This window comes from Phascolarctos cinereus, unplaced genomic scaffold, assembly GCF_003287225.1.
Source record: "Phascolarctos cinereus isolate Bilbo 61053 unplaced genomic scaffold, phaCin_HiC Scaffold_4;HRSCAF=312, whole genome shotgun sequence".
NCBI lineage: Eukaryota > Metazoa > Chordata > Mammalia > Diprotodontia > Phascolarctidae > Phascolarctos > Phascolarctos cinereus.
The window spans coordinates 104,768,138-104,788,309 of NW_027555847.1; the positions used below are offsets into that span (position 1 = coordinate 104,768,138).

The window sequence follows — 20,172 nt, forward strand, 5'->3', positions numbered from 1 at the left end:
TCATTTGTAAAATGAACCCAATCTTCCTAAAGCAGGGACTATATGTTATTTCTTAAAGGTCCCTTCCAATTCTATGAGCCCATTTATTATAACCAAGAGCACTCCAAGGACTGTCCTTTCTCCCCCACCTTGCATATTAGCTATATGGGCTAATTTGGTTATTTCACATTTTTGATTCCAAGGTTGTGGCCAGAGTTGGACACAGATATGTAAATCCTGTGACCTACAAGGTTATGGCGGCTCTTCTATTGGTCTGACTTAGATCACAGACTACTGCTACCTTCACCCCAATCCCCCTCCTATTCTATTCTCCCCTTTTATTGGCATGTGGAGAAAACTACCAAGGGCTGGTGGGCAGGCTAATGCCCAGAAAAGATTTCAGCCCATTGAATCATTTTCTACAACTGAATATGCCTCATTTTCCTAATGTTACCTGTGTTAAAATCTCTTGAAGTGATTTTCAATACATTTCCCTGTGTGCTATGTATTGTCATTTGAGGTCAGGAAATTGAAACTTTGACAATAGTAGCTCACATTTTCAGGTCACTTCAGCTAACAAAATGTCTTGTCCTTATAGTTGACACTATAAGTATGATCCTCATTAGATAGGCTAGGAATTAGATACACAGAGTCATTGTTGGGGGCCAGATCCAACCAATGTCATTCTTGTTGACTTGTGGTGCTTATGGAAGAGGACTAGTTGTAGAGTCAGAGACCCTGGATTCAAATCCTGCCCCTTCCACTTATTACTGGTATGACCTCTGGTGACCACTCCTGGCTTGCTCAGTTTCTTCATCTCTAAAATGTGGGAGTTGAGCTAGACTGGACGGCCCCTGGGTTCCCTTTCAGCTCTAGCCCTAGGATTCTAGGATAAGATAAACTCTAGAGTCTCTTTCAGACTGAAGTCTATGATGTTCTCTTTATGCCCTGTTGCTTCTAGACGGCAATGTCCAGCCTGTTACATTGGTTACATGGTTGTTTGATTTCTAGGTGTCTACTATCAGTTTCTCTCTACCTGAGTATGTCCTGTATAGTTTTCAGTTATTTTTTTGCCTTTCTTTGTATCCCAGTCACTTAGTGCTGTGCCTGGCATGTAGTAGGGACTTATTAACTGCTTGTTGATTTGACTAGTAATGCTGTAAAATGCTACTGACCAAAGAAAGGAACCTTGCTGAGAGCCATGTTATGAAGGGGTGGGGGTGAGACTTTCACTCCGCAGAACATTGAACCAGTTAGACTTCATAAATAACGAGTCTGACAACAGAATTTAAATAAATAAGCTGCATTATCTGTACAAAAAATATAAATACAGGCTTGTGTTTTTCAGGGAGGAGTCACATCCTTCCACAGTATTTAGCAACCCTTCTCCTCTTATTGCGATGCTGCCAAGTCACAATTCACAGGACAAACATTTGAAAGTACATTCATTCCATGCAAGAGAGCTCAGAGTTTTCCATTCCAAGTTGTGGCTCTCTGGGGATTTCTGCAAAGCCTAGTCCCAGGTGCAAAAACCCTACTGGTGATTGCACTGGAAAGGTTTCACTAGTTATGAAATGTACAGTTTCCCACTGTTTTCCATTAGCTACTGAACTAGAAACAATCACTCCATTATTATTAAAGGGATCTGCCCTTTATTCCATGCAAAACTACCAAGTCACAAATTAAGCCCCTCTCATTGCCCCATCATCCCACGTGTAAGAGTTTTATCATGTATTCTGTACACAGTGAATGAATGTATTCCCAAGTTAGATGTCACGTGCCATTTAAAAGAGAAAAACATACAATATCACCACCGATTTGACAGGAACACAATTTCAGGAAGATCATTAAAAGTCCCCCCCACCCCACCCCAATAGTTTTATCTGGACAACATCATGTACAATTATTAATATTGCACTTTTTATACAAGAAATCCTAATAAATATACACAAAAGATATACAGACATAGAAGACATTCTCTTTTTATTTTAAATAAAACTTACACTGATTCTAAGTAACATGATTTCTGGGAGCCCAATTCTGGAGGAAGAGGAAGAATGGAGAGAGACACATTCTGACCATTTCCTCATTGCTTCTTGTGTGAAGGATACGGCAGAGGAACATTGCCGTTGACCTTGATGTTGACTTCCCCAAATGAATTTTAAGGCTGAAGACAGAGCTGGGGCACCAGTGGTGGCACTCCCAGAGTTGAGTAGTGCCTTATTCTTTTGTGGGCAGAGAGGCAGTGCTGTGGCTCACTCTAGAGGCACTACCCCTTCCCAGTCATTAGTGTGCATCGGTGCCCAGGTTTTGTCATAACAAGGGAAATGGAAAGTTGTTCCAAAATCAGAGTCTCCCAAATAAAGTCTTTGTGTGCCTTTGAAGCATAAATGTGATTAGTGTTGGGGAGCTCATGGTTGGTTGAATGAAGCTTTCTAATACAAAATAACAGGGGGTTACAACCTTATTTGACTGCCAGAGCTACAAAGGCAGAAAGGCCTCACAAGAGCCAGGTCCTTCCATTGCCCAAGACACCCCTACTTGTAAGGCATGAAGGGAGAAGGATGAAGCTTTCCAGCCCCTGCTATCCCACATGTGGCTCCTACAGTGCCATTGGCCAGTCAATAGAAAGCTCCCGCTACTACACGTCACTAGGCCATCCCATTTGAATGCTGCAGCATAGAAAAGAATGGCCTCAGATGGGGAATGTCCCTTCCCCAGAAGCCTCCCTCATTCCCAAAGGAAGGATTTGGGCATTTACCAAACAGAAAGCACTCTGCCAGCTCTGAGAGCTGACTTAAGGGAGCACAAGCCCATGAGTTGAAGGGATACCTGGCATTTTTGAGCCCAGCATAACTGGTTCTTATGAGGCAGTGTTATCCAAAGGAAAGTGGGCCGGATTGGAACCAGAGCTTGTGGGTTCAGATCCCAGCCCTGTTGCTTACCATGTGACCTTGGGTAAGTCACTTAACGTCTCTGGGCCTTGGGTTTGTCATCTGACCTCCAATGTTCCTTTCAACTCTTAAGTCAATGACAACCTCTGACATGGTACCAGACTATACCTCCAGTTCCCATCGCATGCACGCACCCTTTCCCTGTCTCTTTCCCCGTCCCCTTTGTTTTATAGATAATACTGTACCTCATAATTCTTAGTGCTTCTTTCTTCATCCCCTTCACTGTTTATCAGTTCATTCCCTTTATATCCCACTCTCGTATGACCTTATTTCCTACTTTCCCCCTTAAAGAAGGAGAAGGGCTGGGTTCTAGACTGGTTCCCATTCCAGCTCAATGCCTGCTCTTCTCAGTTCCCTCCAGTCGTCCTCATTATGACAAAGAGGATATGGCAGGCAGCTGAGACAATCCTGTGTTTTTTACACACACGCACGCACGCACACACACACACACACACACTCATACTCTAAAACAAAACAAACACCCTGTTAGTTGTCCAAAGTTTGTGTAAATACATACAAATCTACCCCCTCCACTTTTTTTTCAATTTTCTTCCCCCTGTCTGTTGAGCTAACTAGGCATGGTAGAGGCTTTGCCTCCTGGGGCCCGTGGCATTGGTGGTGGCTTTGGTGGACTTCACCTTTTCCTAGCTTCTCTGTGTCATCTTGGGGGAAGCCCCCTTAAGCAGCCTGCTTCTTCTGGGCCTGGTTTAGCCTAGAACCTTTTTCTTCCTTTCCTTTTATAATTCTAGCTATTCCTGCCTTTATCGCATTCTGTCTTCCAGAAGTGTGGAAGGGAAAGCTTGTCGAGGCCCTTATAATCAAGGGGAGGGAGTCAGATGAGGGTGCGTGTGTGGGATGGGGAGGGAGGCGGAAGAAAGGGGAAAATAAATAAATAAAATGAAGAAGGCTTGAGTTCTGTCCCGCTTGGTTGCATGAGTCCTTTGTGTGTGGCCAGAGCAGAGCAAGCCCCTGCTCCTATCTTCAGGCTTTGCCGCAAGTCCCACAGCAGCGAGATTTGAACTGGGTGAGCTGGCAGAGTTTCAGCTGCTTCACCTTTTCGCAGTACCTGGTGGTGTCTCTGCACTCCACTGGGAAAGGAGGAGGGGGGTGGGGAAAGGGGACAGAAAGGAAACGGTGAAATAAAGACAAACAAAGGCCATTCTGTGTAGGCCAGGCAGGCCCTGGGGTGTGGTTAAGGGAGCCTGGGTGGGCCAGAGGCTCTCTTTGTAGCCCCAATGCTTTACACATGTTAGGTGCTAAATACAGCTTTGTGGAATTGATGAATCTGAGCCCAGAATAAGCATTTTTCTCTTTTTCAGGCTGATAGACCCCTCCTCCCATCCGATGCACCAACCACTCTCCCCTGGCAGTAGAGGAGGTGGGAACCTTGGCTTCCTTCTCCATCTCTCCTTCCCTGTCACCATCTAGCATTAGCCTGCCTGCGACTGCTCTTAAGGCCTTCATCCTCTGTCAGTCATGGCAAGCTTGACAGTGTAAGGGGTGAAGAAAGGGACACTGAGGAAAAGGAAGAAGTCCACCATTATCTATAAAATGAAGGACAAAAAAGGGCAAATGAGAAAAAAGAAGGTGGTGCCTCTATTACATGTCGATGCTGTGAGAACGCATCTTTAGCATGTCTCGTCATAGATGAAGAAGTAATCAGAGCATACTGAAGACTCTCTATAACTCCTTGGCGGCTAAGATGTCAGGCTTTCAGTGAGGCACCTTTGATATTGGGAAGCATCGTGAATAGAGTGTTAGACTTGAAGGCAGAAAGACCTGGGTTCAAATCCCACTTCTGACCCTGGGCAAATCACAACCTTTCTGGGCCTCAGTTTCCTCATCTCTAAGGTCCCTTCCAGTTCTAGATGTATGATCCTATGATCCTACAGACCTAACTCCTTCAGGTCTCTTACACGTAAAATTTCTCATAGCACTTTTAACCTCAATCATATTCTTCCTTATGTTATTAAATTGTGTGTGTTGCCTTGCTCTCGACAACAGCTTCCCCTTCACACCTCTAGATCGTAATCTCCTCCGGAACTGTTTCATTGTTCTTCTTTGTACAGTCACCACCAAGCACAGTGTTGGCACATAGTAGGGACTTAACTGTTTGTTTAATTGAATTTGAATGGATTCAAACGGGACTAAATTCGGCTCTACTTTGAGGTAGTGTCTGTTATTAAGTACTGGTACAACTTGTCAGGTTTTGCTGTAGAGGACCTGGCGTTGGGACGCCGTACTACCAGGAATACTATAGATCTCTAGCGGCAGTGTTGGCCGTATTACGATGCCCAGTGAATGCCTCTGCACACAACAGGTATTTGGGAAACATTTGCTGATGTGATGAAAAGAACTTTACAGAACAGGAAAAAGACAACATTGGTAATTAACTCTGTTAAGGTGAACAGTTTGTTTTGTAATTTGTCATTGTTTTAGGAGCCTCTTTGCCGACTGAGCAGAACAACCAAATCGATGTCATTTAAGAAAATTAGCTGTTCTGCACCTCCTTGCTTGTCTCTCACCAGAAGAATATTTTTCTTGCTGACATGATAGGAAGAACGGAATGCCTAGATTAATTTTCTATTTCCTCCTTTTTGTCCTATAGTTTCTGCATTTTTCCTTAAGACAGAAGCATAGTCTTTATGATAGAAGGATTTGAGAAATGTGAAAAAACAAATCCTCAGCTAATTTGGACATTCTGCTGTGGGGATTTGGGGTAGGGAGACAGGAACATCCTCTGATAGAGTAGGAAAGTTGGAGGCAGAAAAATCCAGGCTCTAACTCTTACTAAGTGGCCTCAGGCAAGTCCCTCCACCTTTCTGGGCCTCAGTTTCCTCATCTGTAAAAAAGAGGTGAGGTCCATTTCAGCCCTCAACTTCTTCGTGTCTATAAAAAAGGGTGTCAAATAGCAAAATGCATGTGTGTTGGTGCCTTGAAGAGTTCTGGTTACTGCATGGCCAAGAGGGATGTTTGTTGTTTCATGGTGAGACCCTGCAATGGTGGTTTTCCAAGTGGACTTCGTGGTTTTCTTCTCTGGTGTTTATAATGCTTATTTTAATTGGCAAGGCTTTGCTTGCTGCCTGCTGCCCACACGTGAGCTGGACGCTGAGTGTGTTTAGATTCCCACCGGTTGTCCTCCCCAAAGGAGCCTAACCTCTCCCTTTCTCCAGATGAGGACCGGAGACCCCAGCTCACACCCATCATGCTTGACCAATAGAGCAGTAAATTGAGAACCCAGATTTTGTGGCACATGCGCACTCTATGTGTAGATGTATGTGCATGTGCACATACCCTTGTACACGCATGTGTACAGATACATAAGTACACGGAAAAGGTTCCTTTTGAGGACATTGGTCTATGCAGCCTGGGGACTGTAATCCTTAAAAAAAAAACCGTTCCATAGCACTAACCACGGGGCCGGGCCCTTGGGGCTGCCCTCTGGACCCGCAGCCCTGCTGGAATATTGCAGAGGATTCTTTTGGGTTGGAACGTACTGTTTTCACAAGGGGTGATATTGCAGCGCTGCCAATTGGCGGGGCGGGGTCTCCAGGAGCACAGGTGTTCTGGTACGGGTTTGTTAGTGCGGATGTGCACACATTCCACTCGGCGAGACTGGAAGCCATAGTTGCCACACGTCGCTGTACACAGTGTCCACAGGCTGACCCTCCAGTGTACTCCACAGGCTTCCGCCCAGCAATTCTGAGTGCTCACAGGCCTAAGGGGAAATGCATGGGGGTTTACCAGCATTCTTAAGGAGCAGGAGACAGCATCACCTTCTAGGAATTTAGACATCTACCACAACAACTACTAGCCTTTTACCTCAGCTTTAAATTTTCTTCCCTATACTCTCTGCAAAGTAGCTAGTACAGGTACTCTCTTCATTCCCAGATAGGGAAACTGAGGCAAAGAGAGGTTAAAGTGACTTGCCTACAGTCACACCACTGCTAAGAGTCTCCTAACTCCAAATACAGTGCTCTCTTCACTATATCCATGACCAGAATACAGTGGCTTCATTGGAAATCGTCATTTACTGTTCTGGGACTCGCCCTCTATGTGCCTGCTGAGCTAGGGCAAACACATGGAGAATAAACATTGGGAATGAAAAGAGAAGCCAGTGGAGCCCTGCCCACCTAGATCCTTACTGGATTGGCAATCAAGAAACCTGGATTTTAATCCGGGAGCTGTGATGACCTAATTAATGGCCATGTTAATTTGTGACCTTGGTGAAGTCACTTTCTGAGTCTTAGTTTCCTCATCTGTGAAATAAGGGAGTTGGACTAGATGACCTCTAAGGTCCCATCCAGCTGTAGCCCTGTGGTCCTATTACTCTGCCACCTACTAATTGTTGTATTTATTCAGCATACTTGCATCTGATTAGAGGCAGCTGGTGACACAGTGGATAGAGTGCTGAGTCTGGAGTTAGGAAGACCTGAGTTCAGATATGGCCTCAGATATGTATGAACTGTGTGACCCTGGGCAAATCGCTTAACCTCTTTTTGCCTCATTTTCCTCAACTGTAAAATGGGGATAATAATACCTACCTCTCAGGGTTGTTGTGAGAATCAAATGAAACAATAATTGTACCATGCTAGGCACATTGCCTAGGTGCTATATAACTGCTTCTTCACTTCCTTTTCCCTTTCCCCAGTGCCTAATCCCTTTGCCATGGCAAAGGAGTAACCCTGGGTTCTTTAAGGATAGGCTGGCAAAGTACCTGCTCTGCCAGCCTGTAAAGGGCTCAAATACTATCTTAGTGATAGAGAATAAGTCTGCAATCTGAAGACCAGAAGGGTTGGCCATAAGTTGATGAATTTCTTTGGATATAGCAACCCTTAAAGACCATCCACTAAGTTATAGAAGGTTCTGCTTGATGTTGGTTGAAGGAATTGCCATGCTAACAGAATTGGAGCTCTTTGACTGCTGAGGTAGTGGGGGTCTAGGTGGGACTGCTTTATATGTGACTCTCTTCTTCAGTGTTGCTGTCTTGGGATCTCAAGGAGGCAGGACTGATGTCTGTTTAATGGGCTTTACACAGCCCTGGATAAGAAGAAGGATGTAGACACAAGCCAGGGAGCACATGGCCTTCTGTTCTGCAATGGACAGGCAGCTGAATGTACCTTCAGACAGAGTCTGGCTCTCAGGAAGACTGCTGAGGGAGAGATGGGGTGAATGTTTCCTTCTGTGGGAATTGCTTTGGCATAGACCAAATGGGATGCCAGCACTGAGAAAATCTCTCTTGTGTGACTCAGGGTTAGAGGAGGGTCCTAGGCCACTGTCAACCCTCCCCTCCCCTCTCTGCCCTGGGAATATTAAAGATCAGGGTTTTCTTGGCCTGAGCTGGCCTTCTGATTGTTATGGGGCCAGGGATAGATCTTGTTGAGGCCCTTTTTTGGGTTCAGTGGGTAGTGTTCTTTGGTGGGGTAGGTGCACCCAAGTTTACTCATTTGGCAGCTGATGTTTTTGCCTTATCACCCCAGCCCTCAGTCTCCGCTGTATCTCCCCCTCCACCCCTGAAAGTTCTGAAACTTTGGAAAATGAGTGTGAGTGATAGAGTGAGGTGGTAAAATCCTATCCTTAGGAACTGGAGGGTGGGAGGGATAGCGAATTTTGGTTAGAAAGCTCTTCAGTTCCCATTTCTGTGGGAGAAAGGATGCAGGGGTTTTCTTACCTTGGGAGGGCACTACATTGCTCAAAAGGTAAGGAGATTCCATCCCTTGTCTGGCAGAAGACCTGTCTGTGCTGCACGGCCAGGCGGGGCCCGATGCATGGCCCATTACACTGTTAGACCGGGAGAAGAAAGGCATTACGTGAAAGGAAGAGAGGGATGGAGTTTAGCTTCTTCTGTGGAAGTGTTCTTGGTGAGGGATAGGAAGCATGAAGATCAAAGCCTGATCCTCCAAATGGACTTCAGTGAATTCAAAAAGACTTGGAGGCATAGGGACATGGGACTCTTTTCTTGTTTTTAGTTCATCCAAAATCAAATTACCTCAAAGACACGAGGGATGGGGAATAAAAGAGTCACTGGATGATTAGGACTGTTTTCCTTATAGCTCAAATGCACTATATTCTATCATAAAGTGGTTACTAGTAACAAATGAGGAGCCAGATTGAGAATCTTTGTTTTTTTCTCTTCCACACTGATCATTTGAAAGTGTATCTTGCAATAAAGTTTTGAGAAATATAAGTGGGACCCTGGGAGTGGAGGACATCGAAAACAATGTGGCCCCCACTGAGTTATTGCTTTTCAAAACCAATAACTCTTTATTTGCAAAATTAAGAAACCAAACCTTGCCATCTCTCCAATTTGCCCTTGGTTTCATAGTCTCCAGGTTAAAAACTGGGCAGAAAAATGAAGGAATGCACATCTCCAAAGCTTGCCCAAATGGGAAAAAGTAAGAGCTTTCTGTGGTGTTCATGGGGCAGATGTGAAACCTGGGGCACGAAGGGAATGGAGTTTGGTGCACTTGGGAAAATACCAGGGGTAAATGATGGGGGAAGCCAGCCAGCCCTTTGTCACTGACTTGCCCCTACTCTATTGCTGACGAATAGCACTGAGGAAAGCTTTTCTGGGAACTGAAAGGAGCAATCCAGAATCAACTCCCTTTAAGATAAATGCCACTATAATAATGATCTCTGAAAGACATAAATCTCATCAGGCTTTAGCCAATGCCCCACATATCTCTAGTTGTATTCAACACAGCACAGCAAAAAGATTGACAACTCCTTTCTGATCCTTATAGTGGGATGTAGCTTTATACTTAGCTTCTTAAGGCCGTGATTCACTTCTGGGCTCTTAAAAGTCCTTTCTTGACTTTAATGTTCATAATACCACAGGGAGTTATTCAGGAGAAGGTGAGAAATGTCAGCCATAAAGGGCATCAGACCAAGCCAGGTTTTTGAAGGTTGAGGAAATATTTTTAATTCCCAAGGGAAATATCAGCATTATTTCTTCTAGCGTTATTGAAGTAAAAGAGATGGAGAAACAAGAATGTGCATGTCACTGTTACAAAGGCATTTTCATAGAAATGTGGGTGTGAATGTTTGGATAGGGACACACTCTCCTGTCTCAGTGCCCTCCTTCTCCTCCTCCCCTCCCACCCCCCAATCTTGTTAAATTTCTATCCATCCTTTAAAAATAGAAGAAACTCAAAGACTCTACTTCCTTGTCAGTGAAATTATCCCCACCTCACACTTGGACCTGACGTAGTATTTTGTGTTGACATTTTCCTAAGGCACTGATATAATACTGAGTATTATAATTCTCTGTTTTAGTGGCTTTTCCCTCCGCTAGGCTGGTAGTTCCACAAGGGAAGACCATCTCTTAGGTCTCTTCCATTACCTACTACTGTATTAAGGCCAAAGAAAGTGCTTAGTAAATGTTTGCTGACTGAATAACTGAATCTCAAAGGAAAATTCCAAGTAAAATATGATAGGATTGTGAGATAAAGTAATTGATTATAATCCATGATAGAAAAGGACAGAAGTCATTTGAGGAAGATCCCGGGTAGATTCTTGGGAAAGGATCATTCCGTCTTGCTGAATGCGAACCTGATGCTCCCTCTGATGACCCTGATAACATAATGTAGAAACCAGATCTGTTCCTAATTGGAATCCATGGAAGTGCCTGATTGGGCAAGAAGATCCTTATTGAGATTGGAGAGTCGGAAAAAGTGGATGATATGCATGCAAGAGAACAGGGGGAAGCTAGGAAGGGCGTGTAGCCATCCAGGCAGTACAGAGATCTGGCATCAAGTAGCCTGTCCCTGTCTGAAACCCTTAACTGAATTTTGGTACCGTGAAACAGCATATCCGTGCCTCTGCCCAGAACATTAGATCTTTGATAGCAGAGAACTTAAGAGTGAATGTTTTCCAAAGGATACATCCAAGAACTTCAATGCCTTTATTTCTGGTCAGCTCATGTCAGTGGGTGCCATTTTGCCAAAGGCACCAATAACTTTGTAGTAATATTTTCTAGTTACTTAAAAAAATGAGTTAAAATAATGCTGACTATAGTGAGCATCCCAGTTGGCAAGATAAGGGCTAGTTTAAAATGACAGCTGAATCCTGCTGGGAGAGGGAATTTTGCTTTGGTTATAATTTTCTTTTTAAATTTAGAAAAACTGCAATACTTTCCCCCCAAAACCTGGAAAATGGGAAGAGTCTTGCATATGAAGTAGAAGTCTTAACAGGTATTATCAGTTTGGGGCTAAAATATTCCATTTTGTTTGGACTATTCAAGAATCAATAATTAAGTCCTGAGTTGGAGTGAACGGTGGCATTGAGAGAGGGAAAACAGTGATTCTAAACTGCACCATTTACCAAGAGAAGCTGGAAGTGAGCGTGGGCTTTCCCCCCTATTTCCAGTGATGCTATCTTAGCATTCTCTTGACCTAACTCATATATTTATTACAGCCATTAGAGATGTATAGAATAGGTCTTCAAAGTGTGTAGAACAACATTGACTTTGGAGGACTAGACTTCAGATCACCGAACCGGCTGAACATCCACTGGTTTTCTGCTACTTTCCAAGGTTTCTGCACTTAGGGAAGACTTGAAAGAGACCATATGTTAGCCTTGAAGAAAGCTAGAAATTCTCTGTCCTGCAGGAAGCCTTTCTTGGTGCCGTAGTTCACTGTCTTTCCTCAAGTTGTCATATTGATACTTATCTTTTTACATGTTCAATCTTGCCTGTGATAGAAGGCAAGCTTCTTGAGGGCAAAGGCTTCTTTTCATTCTGTCTTTGCCTCTCTAGCACCAAGCACAGTCCCCTGAATATGGTAAACCCTTAATAAATGCGTGTCGGATTGGGTCAGAGGCATCTCTGACTTTGAGAAGATTCTAGATACTGAGTTTTTTCTTCTCATAGAAAGTAATAACATCTTGGAAACTAGAAGTGAGACTGGGAGAATTTTATTATCTTATCTGCTTTTTGGTTAGCTTACTAGAAAACTTAGGCTTTGTGTGTGTGTGTGTGTGTGTGTGTGTGTGAGACAGATAGATTTCTTGATTTGAGTTCTCATTTGCTAGCCAAACTAGGAAGAATGAAAGAAAAAACTGCAGTCCCTCTTGGGAGTGATGGGTGGCAGAATCTAGCTGAGAGAGGAAAATAGATTCTAAAGGATCTATCAGTGCTCAAAGTTGTTTTTCTTTTTTCCATTTGTTAATCTTCATCCTTGGAAATATTCTGAAGATAAAAGGCACTCTGAACCAATGCCATCCTTCAGTGCAATTCAAAACTTGATTGTCAGTTTTTGAATGGCCTAAATAAAATGGAAGATTTTAGCCCCAAACTGATAATGGCTCTTAAGGCTACTATTTCATGTGCAGGACTGTTTCCATTTTCTAGGCTTTTGGGGGAAAAGTATACCAGCTACCTGCTGTACAGCCATGGGAATTACATTCCAAATGATAGTCTTTCTTTGCAAACATCTTTTCTTGTAATTATATCTGGCTTACTTTATTCTTGTGTATGTGAAGTAGGGGTAGACTTGGAAATAGAACGGGGCTCGAAATGATATATTAAAGGTATTGAGGTGATACCTACTGGATAGGATTCATCTTCTCTAACATTGTCTGGCAGACAATGAAGAATAGTCCCTATCAGAGTTAAGCATGAGGGTGTAGGTACCTCTAGCAGACCTAGGGTATTACAGGAAAATGTGAAAATCTAAAGGGATGATAAGGCAGAGAATAGCAGGGTACAAGGAAAGACATCAGAAGAGTTAAAATAGAGAATGAGGTAAAAAATCTGGGGAGTAGGATATGGTATTAAGCATGAGGAAGGGGACTTGAAACAGGATGAAAGAGAGATGGGAAAAGAAGAATATTCTACAGAAGTAGGGGAGGCTGCAGTTGTGGTATTCTGCTCATACCTTTGTAAGCAACTATAAACAAACTAAGAAATTTATCTTTAAAGTAAAATTAAAAGGTGTCTAGTTCCTTACCTGGCCCCAGCTAGAGAAGGCCCATTCCACACAGAGCTGCTGATTACATGCTTGGGTGTCCACAGGTCGTTTGGCCAGTTGGGAACACATATCATTGGACATAGGTACCGAGACTCCAGTGGCTTTCAGCTTCTGACATGTAACTCGACGAGTCTGGACCCCTCCCCCACAGCTTCTAGTGCAGGATGACCAAGAAGTTACCATCCACCTGTTAGAAGGGGGGGAGAAGGGTTAGGCAAGTCATGAGGACTTGGATTGCATCATTGGTTGCCACAAGAAGGAGCTTCCCAGATGTCCAAAGTTTACCTTTCTCTTTGCAGATATTAATTTGTGGCAATCTGGACACATAGATGCCATTTTTCATAACCAATACCGTGGATCTATTTTGCACACAACACAGTGTGGAATCAACAGGCAGAATTCTCTTTAAATGTTTAGACAATGGACCCAAAAGGTAGATTTTGAAAGATACTCAGAAAACCAACAGTGTCAGCTCACGGAAGGATTAGAAGATCACAGAGGTGCTATGTGGAAGTCCTCTCTTATGTTGGTAGTTGTCATGCTCCAGAGACTCTCAAGATCATTAGAAGGGGAAAGAAGGTTTGAATTAGGTCTAGTTAACCCCTACCTATGCTGAGAAAGGATCATCTCTAACATACACCTGAGAAATGGCCATCCAGTCTTTGCTTAAAGACCTTAAGTGAGGCAGAACCCAGCAACATATGAGGAAAGCCATTCTACTTTTGGGTTGCTGTGATTGTTAAGAGAGAGTCAGCATGGCAGAGTGGATACAGAGCCAGCTTTAGAGGCAGAAGGACTTGTCTCTAATACAGATTAGCTATGTAGACCATGGGCAAACTCTCAGTGGCCCAGACAACTCTCCAACTCCATGTTAAAGATTCATTCTCTTTCAGTAGAGAGTTTCATAATAGGAGTTGCACATATAGATAAAATATCAGAATACTGTCCCATACCCCCAAAATGTTTGGAGGTTTCTCCGTACATTAAGCCTAGATTTGTTTCTGTATTCCAACCTTTGCTCTTAGTTCTACCTCCTGTGACCAAATGTAGCAAGTCTTCTCTTTTGGCTTGACAGCCCAGTGCTTAACACATAGTAAATACTTGACTGATTGATAGCCCTTCAAATTCTTGTAGACAGCTATCATGCCCCAACTCCTCATTTTGCTCTTTTCCAGTATAAATATACCTTGTTCCTTTGATTAGGCTTTCTCATACAGCATAGATACAAGGCCCTTTACCATCTTGGTTGCTCTCCTCTGGATGCTCTCGATCAATAAATGTTTATTAAGTGCCTACTATGTTCCAGACACTGTGCTAAGCACTGGGGATCTAAAAAGAGGCCAAAGACAGTCTCTGCCCTCGAAGAGCTCACAATCTAATGGGGGAGACAATAAGCAAACAAATATATACAAATAAGCTACATTCAGGATACATAGGAGATAATAGAGGGAAGGACTAGAATTAAAAGGAGTTGGGGCAAGGTTTCCTGTAGAAGATAGGAACTTTAGTTGGGACTTGAAGAAAGCCAGAGAAGGCAGTAGGCAGAGGTGAGGAGGGACAGCCAGAGCCAAGAGATGTGTGCCCACAATTGTGCATAATGTTGGTCATACCAGGGCAGAGGATGATAGCTCTACTACCTCCTTAGTCCTAGACACCACGCCTCTCACCATGCTACCTAAGATGATAATAGCTTTCTTGGCCATTATCTCACATTGTTGACTCATATTAAGCTTGCAGTAGTATAATAAAACTCTTAGGTTGTTTTCCAATGAGCCATTTCTTAGCTCTGTCCCTTTCATGTTGTATTTGAGGAAGTCTTTTTTTTTAAACTCCCTGTTACATTTCATCACATTTGATTTTGCCCAGTGCTTTAACCTATCAAGATATTTTTGAATCTTAACTTATGTAAGGAATTATCTATCCTTCAAAACTTTGTGCCCTCCGAAAATTTACGAAGAATGCCCTCCCTCTATACTTTTATCAAGTCACTTGGCAAAAATGCTAAAGGACATAGCAAAACATAGATCCCCAGGGCACTCTATTGCAGACGGCCTTCCACTGCTATTGAACCATTAATTACTACTACCTAGGAGGTCCAGCCAATTAACCAATTCTGAATCCACTTAATTATACTGCTGTCTAGCTGGCATCCCTTAATTTTTATTTATGAAAACAGCATAAGAGACTTTCACATGTTTCACTAGAATCTAGTAAAATGATATTTATTTATTATGGCTTTTTTCTGACATCAGTTGAGTAATCCTAACAAAAATGGAAATAAGGATGGTCCACAATTATCTGTTCTATATGAAACCATGCTGACTGTGACCACTGCTTCCTTGTCTAGATGTTCATTAGCTATTCTTTCAATATCTCAGTCAAGAATTTTGCCAAGAATTGAAATCAGGCTCATTGGCCTATAGCTTGCAGACTCTAGTCTCTTTCTTTTTCTGAAAATTGGGACAGTTTGCCCGTTTCTCATCTTGCTGTACTTCTCTTATTCTCCCAAAGCTTTCAAAGCTCACTTACAGTGGGTCAGTGAGCACATCTGTCAGTCCTTTCAGTACTTAAGAATGAAATCCATCTGGGCTTTGTTACTTGAACTTGTCAAGGATGACTAGTTGCTCACCAATTATCTCCTTATCTTGGATATCAATACACATTAGTGATTTTTTGTTCTGTCCTTTTTGTTCCAAAGATCGTTTTGGCAGTGCAAACAGAAGTGGAAACCTTCCTGATCCTAGTTTTGCCTTCAGGGGCCAAGCTGACCCAGTCTGATTCTTCTTCTATGTGACAACTCTTTAAGTACTTGAAGACAGCCTTCAGGCTCCCCACAAGTCAACCTCTCCAGTTTCTTGGTGAGATCTTCTTTTGGTCTGGTTTCTAATTCTCTTACCATCCTGGTCTCTCTTTCCTTGATGTGCTTCAGCTTTCAGTCTTTTTAAAAATGTGGCATTGAGATCTTGACACATTACAATAGATGTGTCAATGTGAGAAAAACACTGGAAACATAAATAGAAAAAAGTTGCTCATTATTTCTTGGCTATTTCATTTAGAAAAACAAGGATGGCTTTAATCTTGTGAAAAAAAGTCTTCTGATGTTGATGAGGGAGAATGTCTAATGCTTCAAGCTTTTATAAGGAACACCCGTATTATCTCTAAGGAACAAAAATATAGAAACCTGGTTTCTTCTGTCTAAGCATGATTCCACATGTGTTGGTGAGAAAGAATGACCAGGGAGATCCTTTTATTAACTGTGGACCATTACTGTGTTTTCTGCATAAAAATTGTAGAGATTAGCCTTGCTAAATATAAGAAGTATGTAATCTGAAGAATGATAAAAGGTAAAAGAGATAGTGATATTCTCTTCCTGGAAAATTGGGATTTTGGAAGAGGATCCCTAGGGGAATGGGGAACAAACTGGTTATTCATTTGGTAGGAAATCTAGGTTTGTGGTAACTTTGCATACTGCAGTTGCCTTGGAGAGAAGATTCTTCTGTATATAGTCCCAACCAACAACCCAGCTCAGCAGAAATGCCCACATCCATGATTACTTGGGAAGCAAGCAGGAGGTACTTTTTAACACTCCTTAGGGGCACTGAAACTCAAGCAGACCTATCCATTATTATTTCATTTACAGAAGTAAATTAGGTTGATTGACTCCAACCATCACCAAATCAAATTAAAAAGTTCCTGGCAAAGAAAAGATCTCTTCTTCATTTCACACAGCTTGGCAGGGCTGAATTTGCAGCTTCTTATGTCCCTGGTGAATCTCAGGCCTGCGTTTCAATCCACTTTGATTTCCAAATATCCATTTCAGCAATTTCTCAGGAGCTGGGGTGGGGGATTGGGGGGGCGGGAAGGTACGGGCTGTGTTACAGTTCAGGAAGGGTATAAAAAGACATTAATCATTCCCATGAAACATTCCCGTCAGCAAGTCAAACTGCTGATATTAATGAGTGTGTTTCATATTTCATTGAGTCTCTCCTGGTTTCAACTGTTCCTTATGACTCAGCTGGCAAAAGACAAAACAGTCGCCTAAGAGGTGAACGTCTTATGGAAAGGTAATAAAATGGCATTGTAGCAGTCTGTGCTTAGCCCTGCTACAGCTGGGTACTGACCCACCACATTCAACTGGTATGGCCCCAGGCTAACTGAACCCATTCCTTCCCCCATTGACCAGCATCCTAAAATCAGGGGGCCCATCCTCAGGGGATTCATTCTTTCTCTTGAGGCATAGAGAGGAGATCAAAAACAAAAAATGCTTGGTGTCCATCTGCTCCAATCTTGGAGTGGAAGGATAAAGATTGGGTAAAATTATGATAGGGTTCTAATGACCACGAAGTTGTGCAGTATGCTGCCAGTGACCCTTGGAAGGACCCAAACCTAGAACACAGAATGATGGGGGATGGAGATTTGCTTCAACTTTAAGTAGGTGTGGTGTCAAGATTGTGTCCTGAAGAAATAAATGGATATATATCTCTTAACTGAAACTGGTCTATTGATTAGTCAAATTATTAAGAGAAGAAAAAGACATAAGGCTCTTCATGCTTTCCTAGTACCATAGCTGAGAGTATCTTGTGAATTAGGCAGCTGACAGGCAGCTTCCCCAGAAGAAAGCTTGCTATGGTGGAAAGTGTACTGAATTTAGTCCTAGAAGACCTGAGTTAGAATCATGTCTCTCTGTGCCTAGTCTCTTTCCTTCACTGGGCCTTAGCTTCCCCATCGATAAAATGGAAAGGTTGAACTAGCTGATTTCGAAGGTCTTTTGGAGCTCTATGTCCTGTGATCCTGTGACATGAAACTCTAGCCCTGGGTCTGAGTGACATAGGTTAGATGAAGTCCAACACAGGTACTCTGCTGGACAGACTCACCGGGATGGGCAATCTCTTCGGTTGCAGGCTACAGGTTGCACAGTTGGCTTAGCCTTTCCCGCACAATATGAAGGGTTGACCTCGGTATTATTCAGCACACACTTCAGCTGGAGTTGTTGAACTCCTCTGTTCCCACATGAGGCTGAACAGCCCACCAATTTGTCCACTGACCACCAGTATTCTGCAGCAGCCACAAGGTAAAATTGGAAAATAGCCTGGGGTTACTTATAGCGCTCTCTCTTCCAGTAGGTGTAACTATTAATCCCCTTCCCATCACTCCAAGTTTGGTTTTATGGGTCATCCTTACGCTAGAACTTTTCTTTATTCTCTCTCCACCCCATAATGTTACTTATTTCTTCAGATAAATATGTTTTAAATTTAATAATAGTTTATAATGAGATCTTAGTTAGAGGAAGAAGGGATCTGAAGTCCCAGAACCTAGGTTTGGCTGTGGCATTTACTACCTTTGTGAGTAGTGCAAGTCACTTTACTGGTATGTGCCTCAGTTTCCTTGTCTGTAAAATGGAATGGTTGGATATTGTAATAATGATCTCTAAGAAACTTTGTATCTCCAAATCCCATGGATTTTGTAAACCACAAACTTGATAAATAACTGATACGCTGAAGTAATTCTTCCTTTACATGGTATGAGATCAAACAATAAGCACGTACTAGGCATGTACCCTATACCAAGCACTGTGCTAAGTGCTGGGGACGTGAAACGAGATGTAGAGAATTACAGTTTGTTTTACTTTCTTGTGTTGTATATGTGTGTGTAGGTGGCAGCAGGAGAATATTTAAAGATACTTGTGGGCTTGTAAATTTTTAGTGCTTCATTTGCAAGATGATGCCATACAAACTGTGCAGATCCCCAGCACTATGCTGAGGTATAGCAGGGTAGGAGGGCTGGCCGGCAAGAAACTGATCTTTATTTTTCTGTCTATGAAGCCATGTTATTATGGGGTGAGTAGGTGGGAGCAGGGGGCTTAAGAGGGAAGTTTTATGGGCTTGGAAATTTTTTTTTATATTTTCCAAGGCTACCTTTTCCATATTGTCATCCAGCTGTTTCCTTTCCTTCATAACCCTGCATTTTGGAAACAACGTGCAATGGAATTTCTCTTTGAAGTGTTTCACATAGGCTATGGAGAAACCCGGATGTGCCAAGCTAGAAGTTTCTAATGGGTTTCTATAGAAAGGCCCAATTGGAGTTTGTCCCACTGTTTCAAAGCCTACTATTATTAGCACCAGGAGAATGCACAGGGATGCCTGATGGCAGGGTATCCCTAGGGAGGTGATGCTGAATCCAAGCCTATGCTTCAAATTCTAATACTTGTTCTAGATTGAAGCTTCCAGACAGGGCCCAGATCAGGGCCATTTGTCAGCCGAATGATCACACAAGACCTGCGCTTCCCTAATGGTCCTTTTTATCATCCATACTGAAAATGAACATAGAGGAAATATGCTGCCATTTGGACAAAACTGCCACCTTTGGTATTCAGCCCTAGCTCTAACTTTTCAGGCAGATGTGTATTTTAAACGTGTACCCCCTTCTTATGTCCTGCTTGAGAGGGGGTGTGTTTCAATTGCAAAATGTCCTAAGTAGACACAGTTTAAGAAGGTTGAGATTTTGTTTGGCTTTAGGGTTCAGCCTCTAAGGATGTATGTTAATCAGAAATAACCGTACTTTCTAATGCTTTACCAGAACTTGAAAATTCTATCTAGTTGTTTACATTGACTTCTTCAAGACATCAAGAACGTAACCAAACCAATGTGATTTCCAAGACCCAAACGCTTTCTCTAGCCACTACTCCCTAAAGTGTTGTTTTCCTGTTTGCATTGTCTTGCTTTTTGTATTTATGTCCCAGCTCTCAACACAGTCCCTGGCATATAACAAGCACTTTATAAATACTTTTCATTCATTAATTAATTGAGCATGGCATAGTGGATAGAGGACTGGCCTTGGAGTTGGGAAGGCCAGAGTTCAAGTCTGAGATATACACACACACACACACACACACACACATGTGCATGTGTGTTTATGCATGTATATGTAAATTATATACACATGGAACACATATTTATATACGGACACATAACATACACACGACCCATGTATAGGTATGGATACATGACCTGTATATAGGTATGACCTGTGTATAGGTATGTATATATGACACATGTGTGCATGTATACACACATCTATGTGACCACATGCAAGCCCCATCATCTCTCAGAGCCATTGGCAGCTCTCTAAAATTAGAATTTACAGATGAGAATCTACAGATGAACAGCATCAGTAGAGAGAATTTCTACATCAGGAGTTCCGCATGCTGATAAAATCACAGGTTGAACAAAAAAGCAAACCACCACCCAAACCAAACCATAGGGCAATGCTGT

At 42.7% G+C, this 20,172-nt stretch overlaps 1 protein-coding gene across 1 annotated transcript in view; it reads right to left on the reverse strand.

The window, feature by feature from the left end:
- Positions 1-1,266: 1,266 nt before the first annotated feature.
- The window catches only part of ADAMTSL1 (ADAMTS like 1), a 409,980-nt gene continuing 391,074 nt past the window's right edge, over positions 1,267-20,172 (reverse strand). Inside the window, 5 exon segments of the mRNA XM_078152482.1 lie at positions 1,267-4,021; positions 6,431-6,651; positions 8,605-8,714; positions 12,881-13,088; positions 17,776-17,956. Of these exon segments, the coding sequence (XP_078008608.1) occupies positions 3,915-4,021; positions 6,431-6,651; positions 8,605-8,714; positions 12,881-13,088; positions 17,776-17,956 (827 nt within the window). The 3' untranslated portion in view covers positions 1,267-3,914.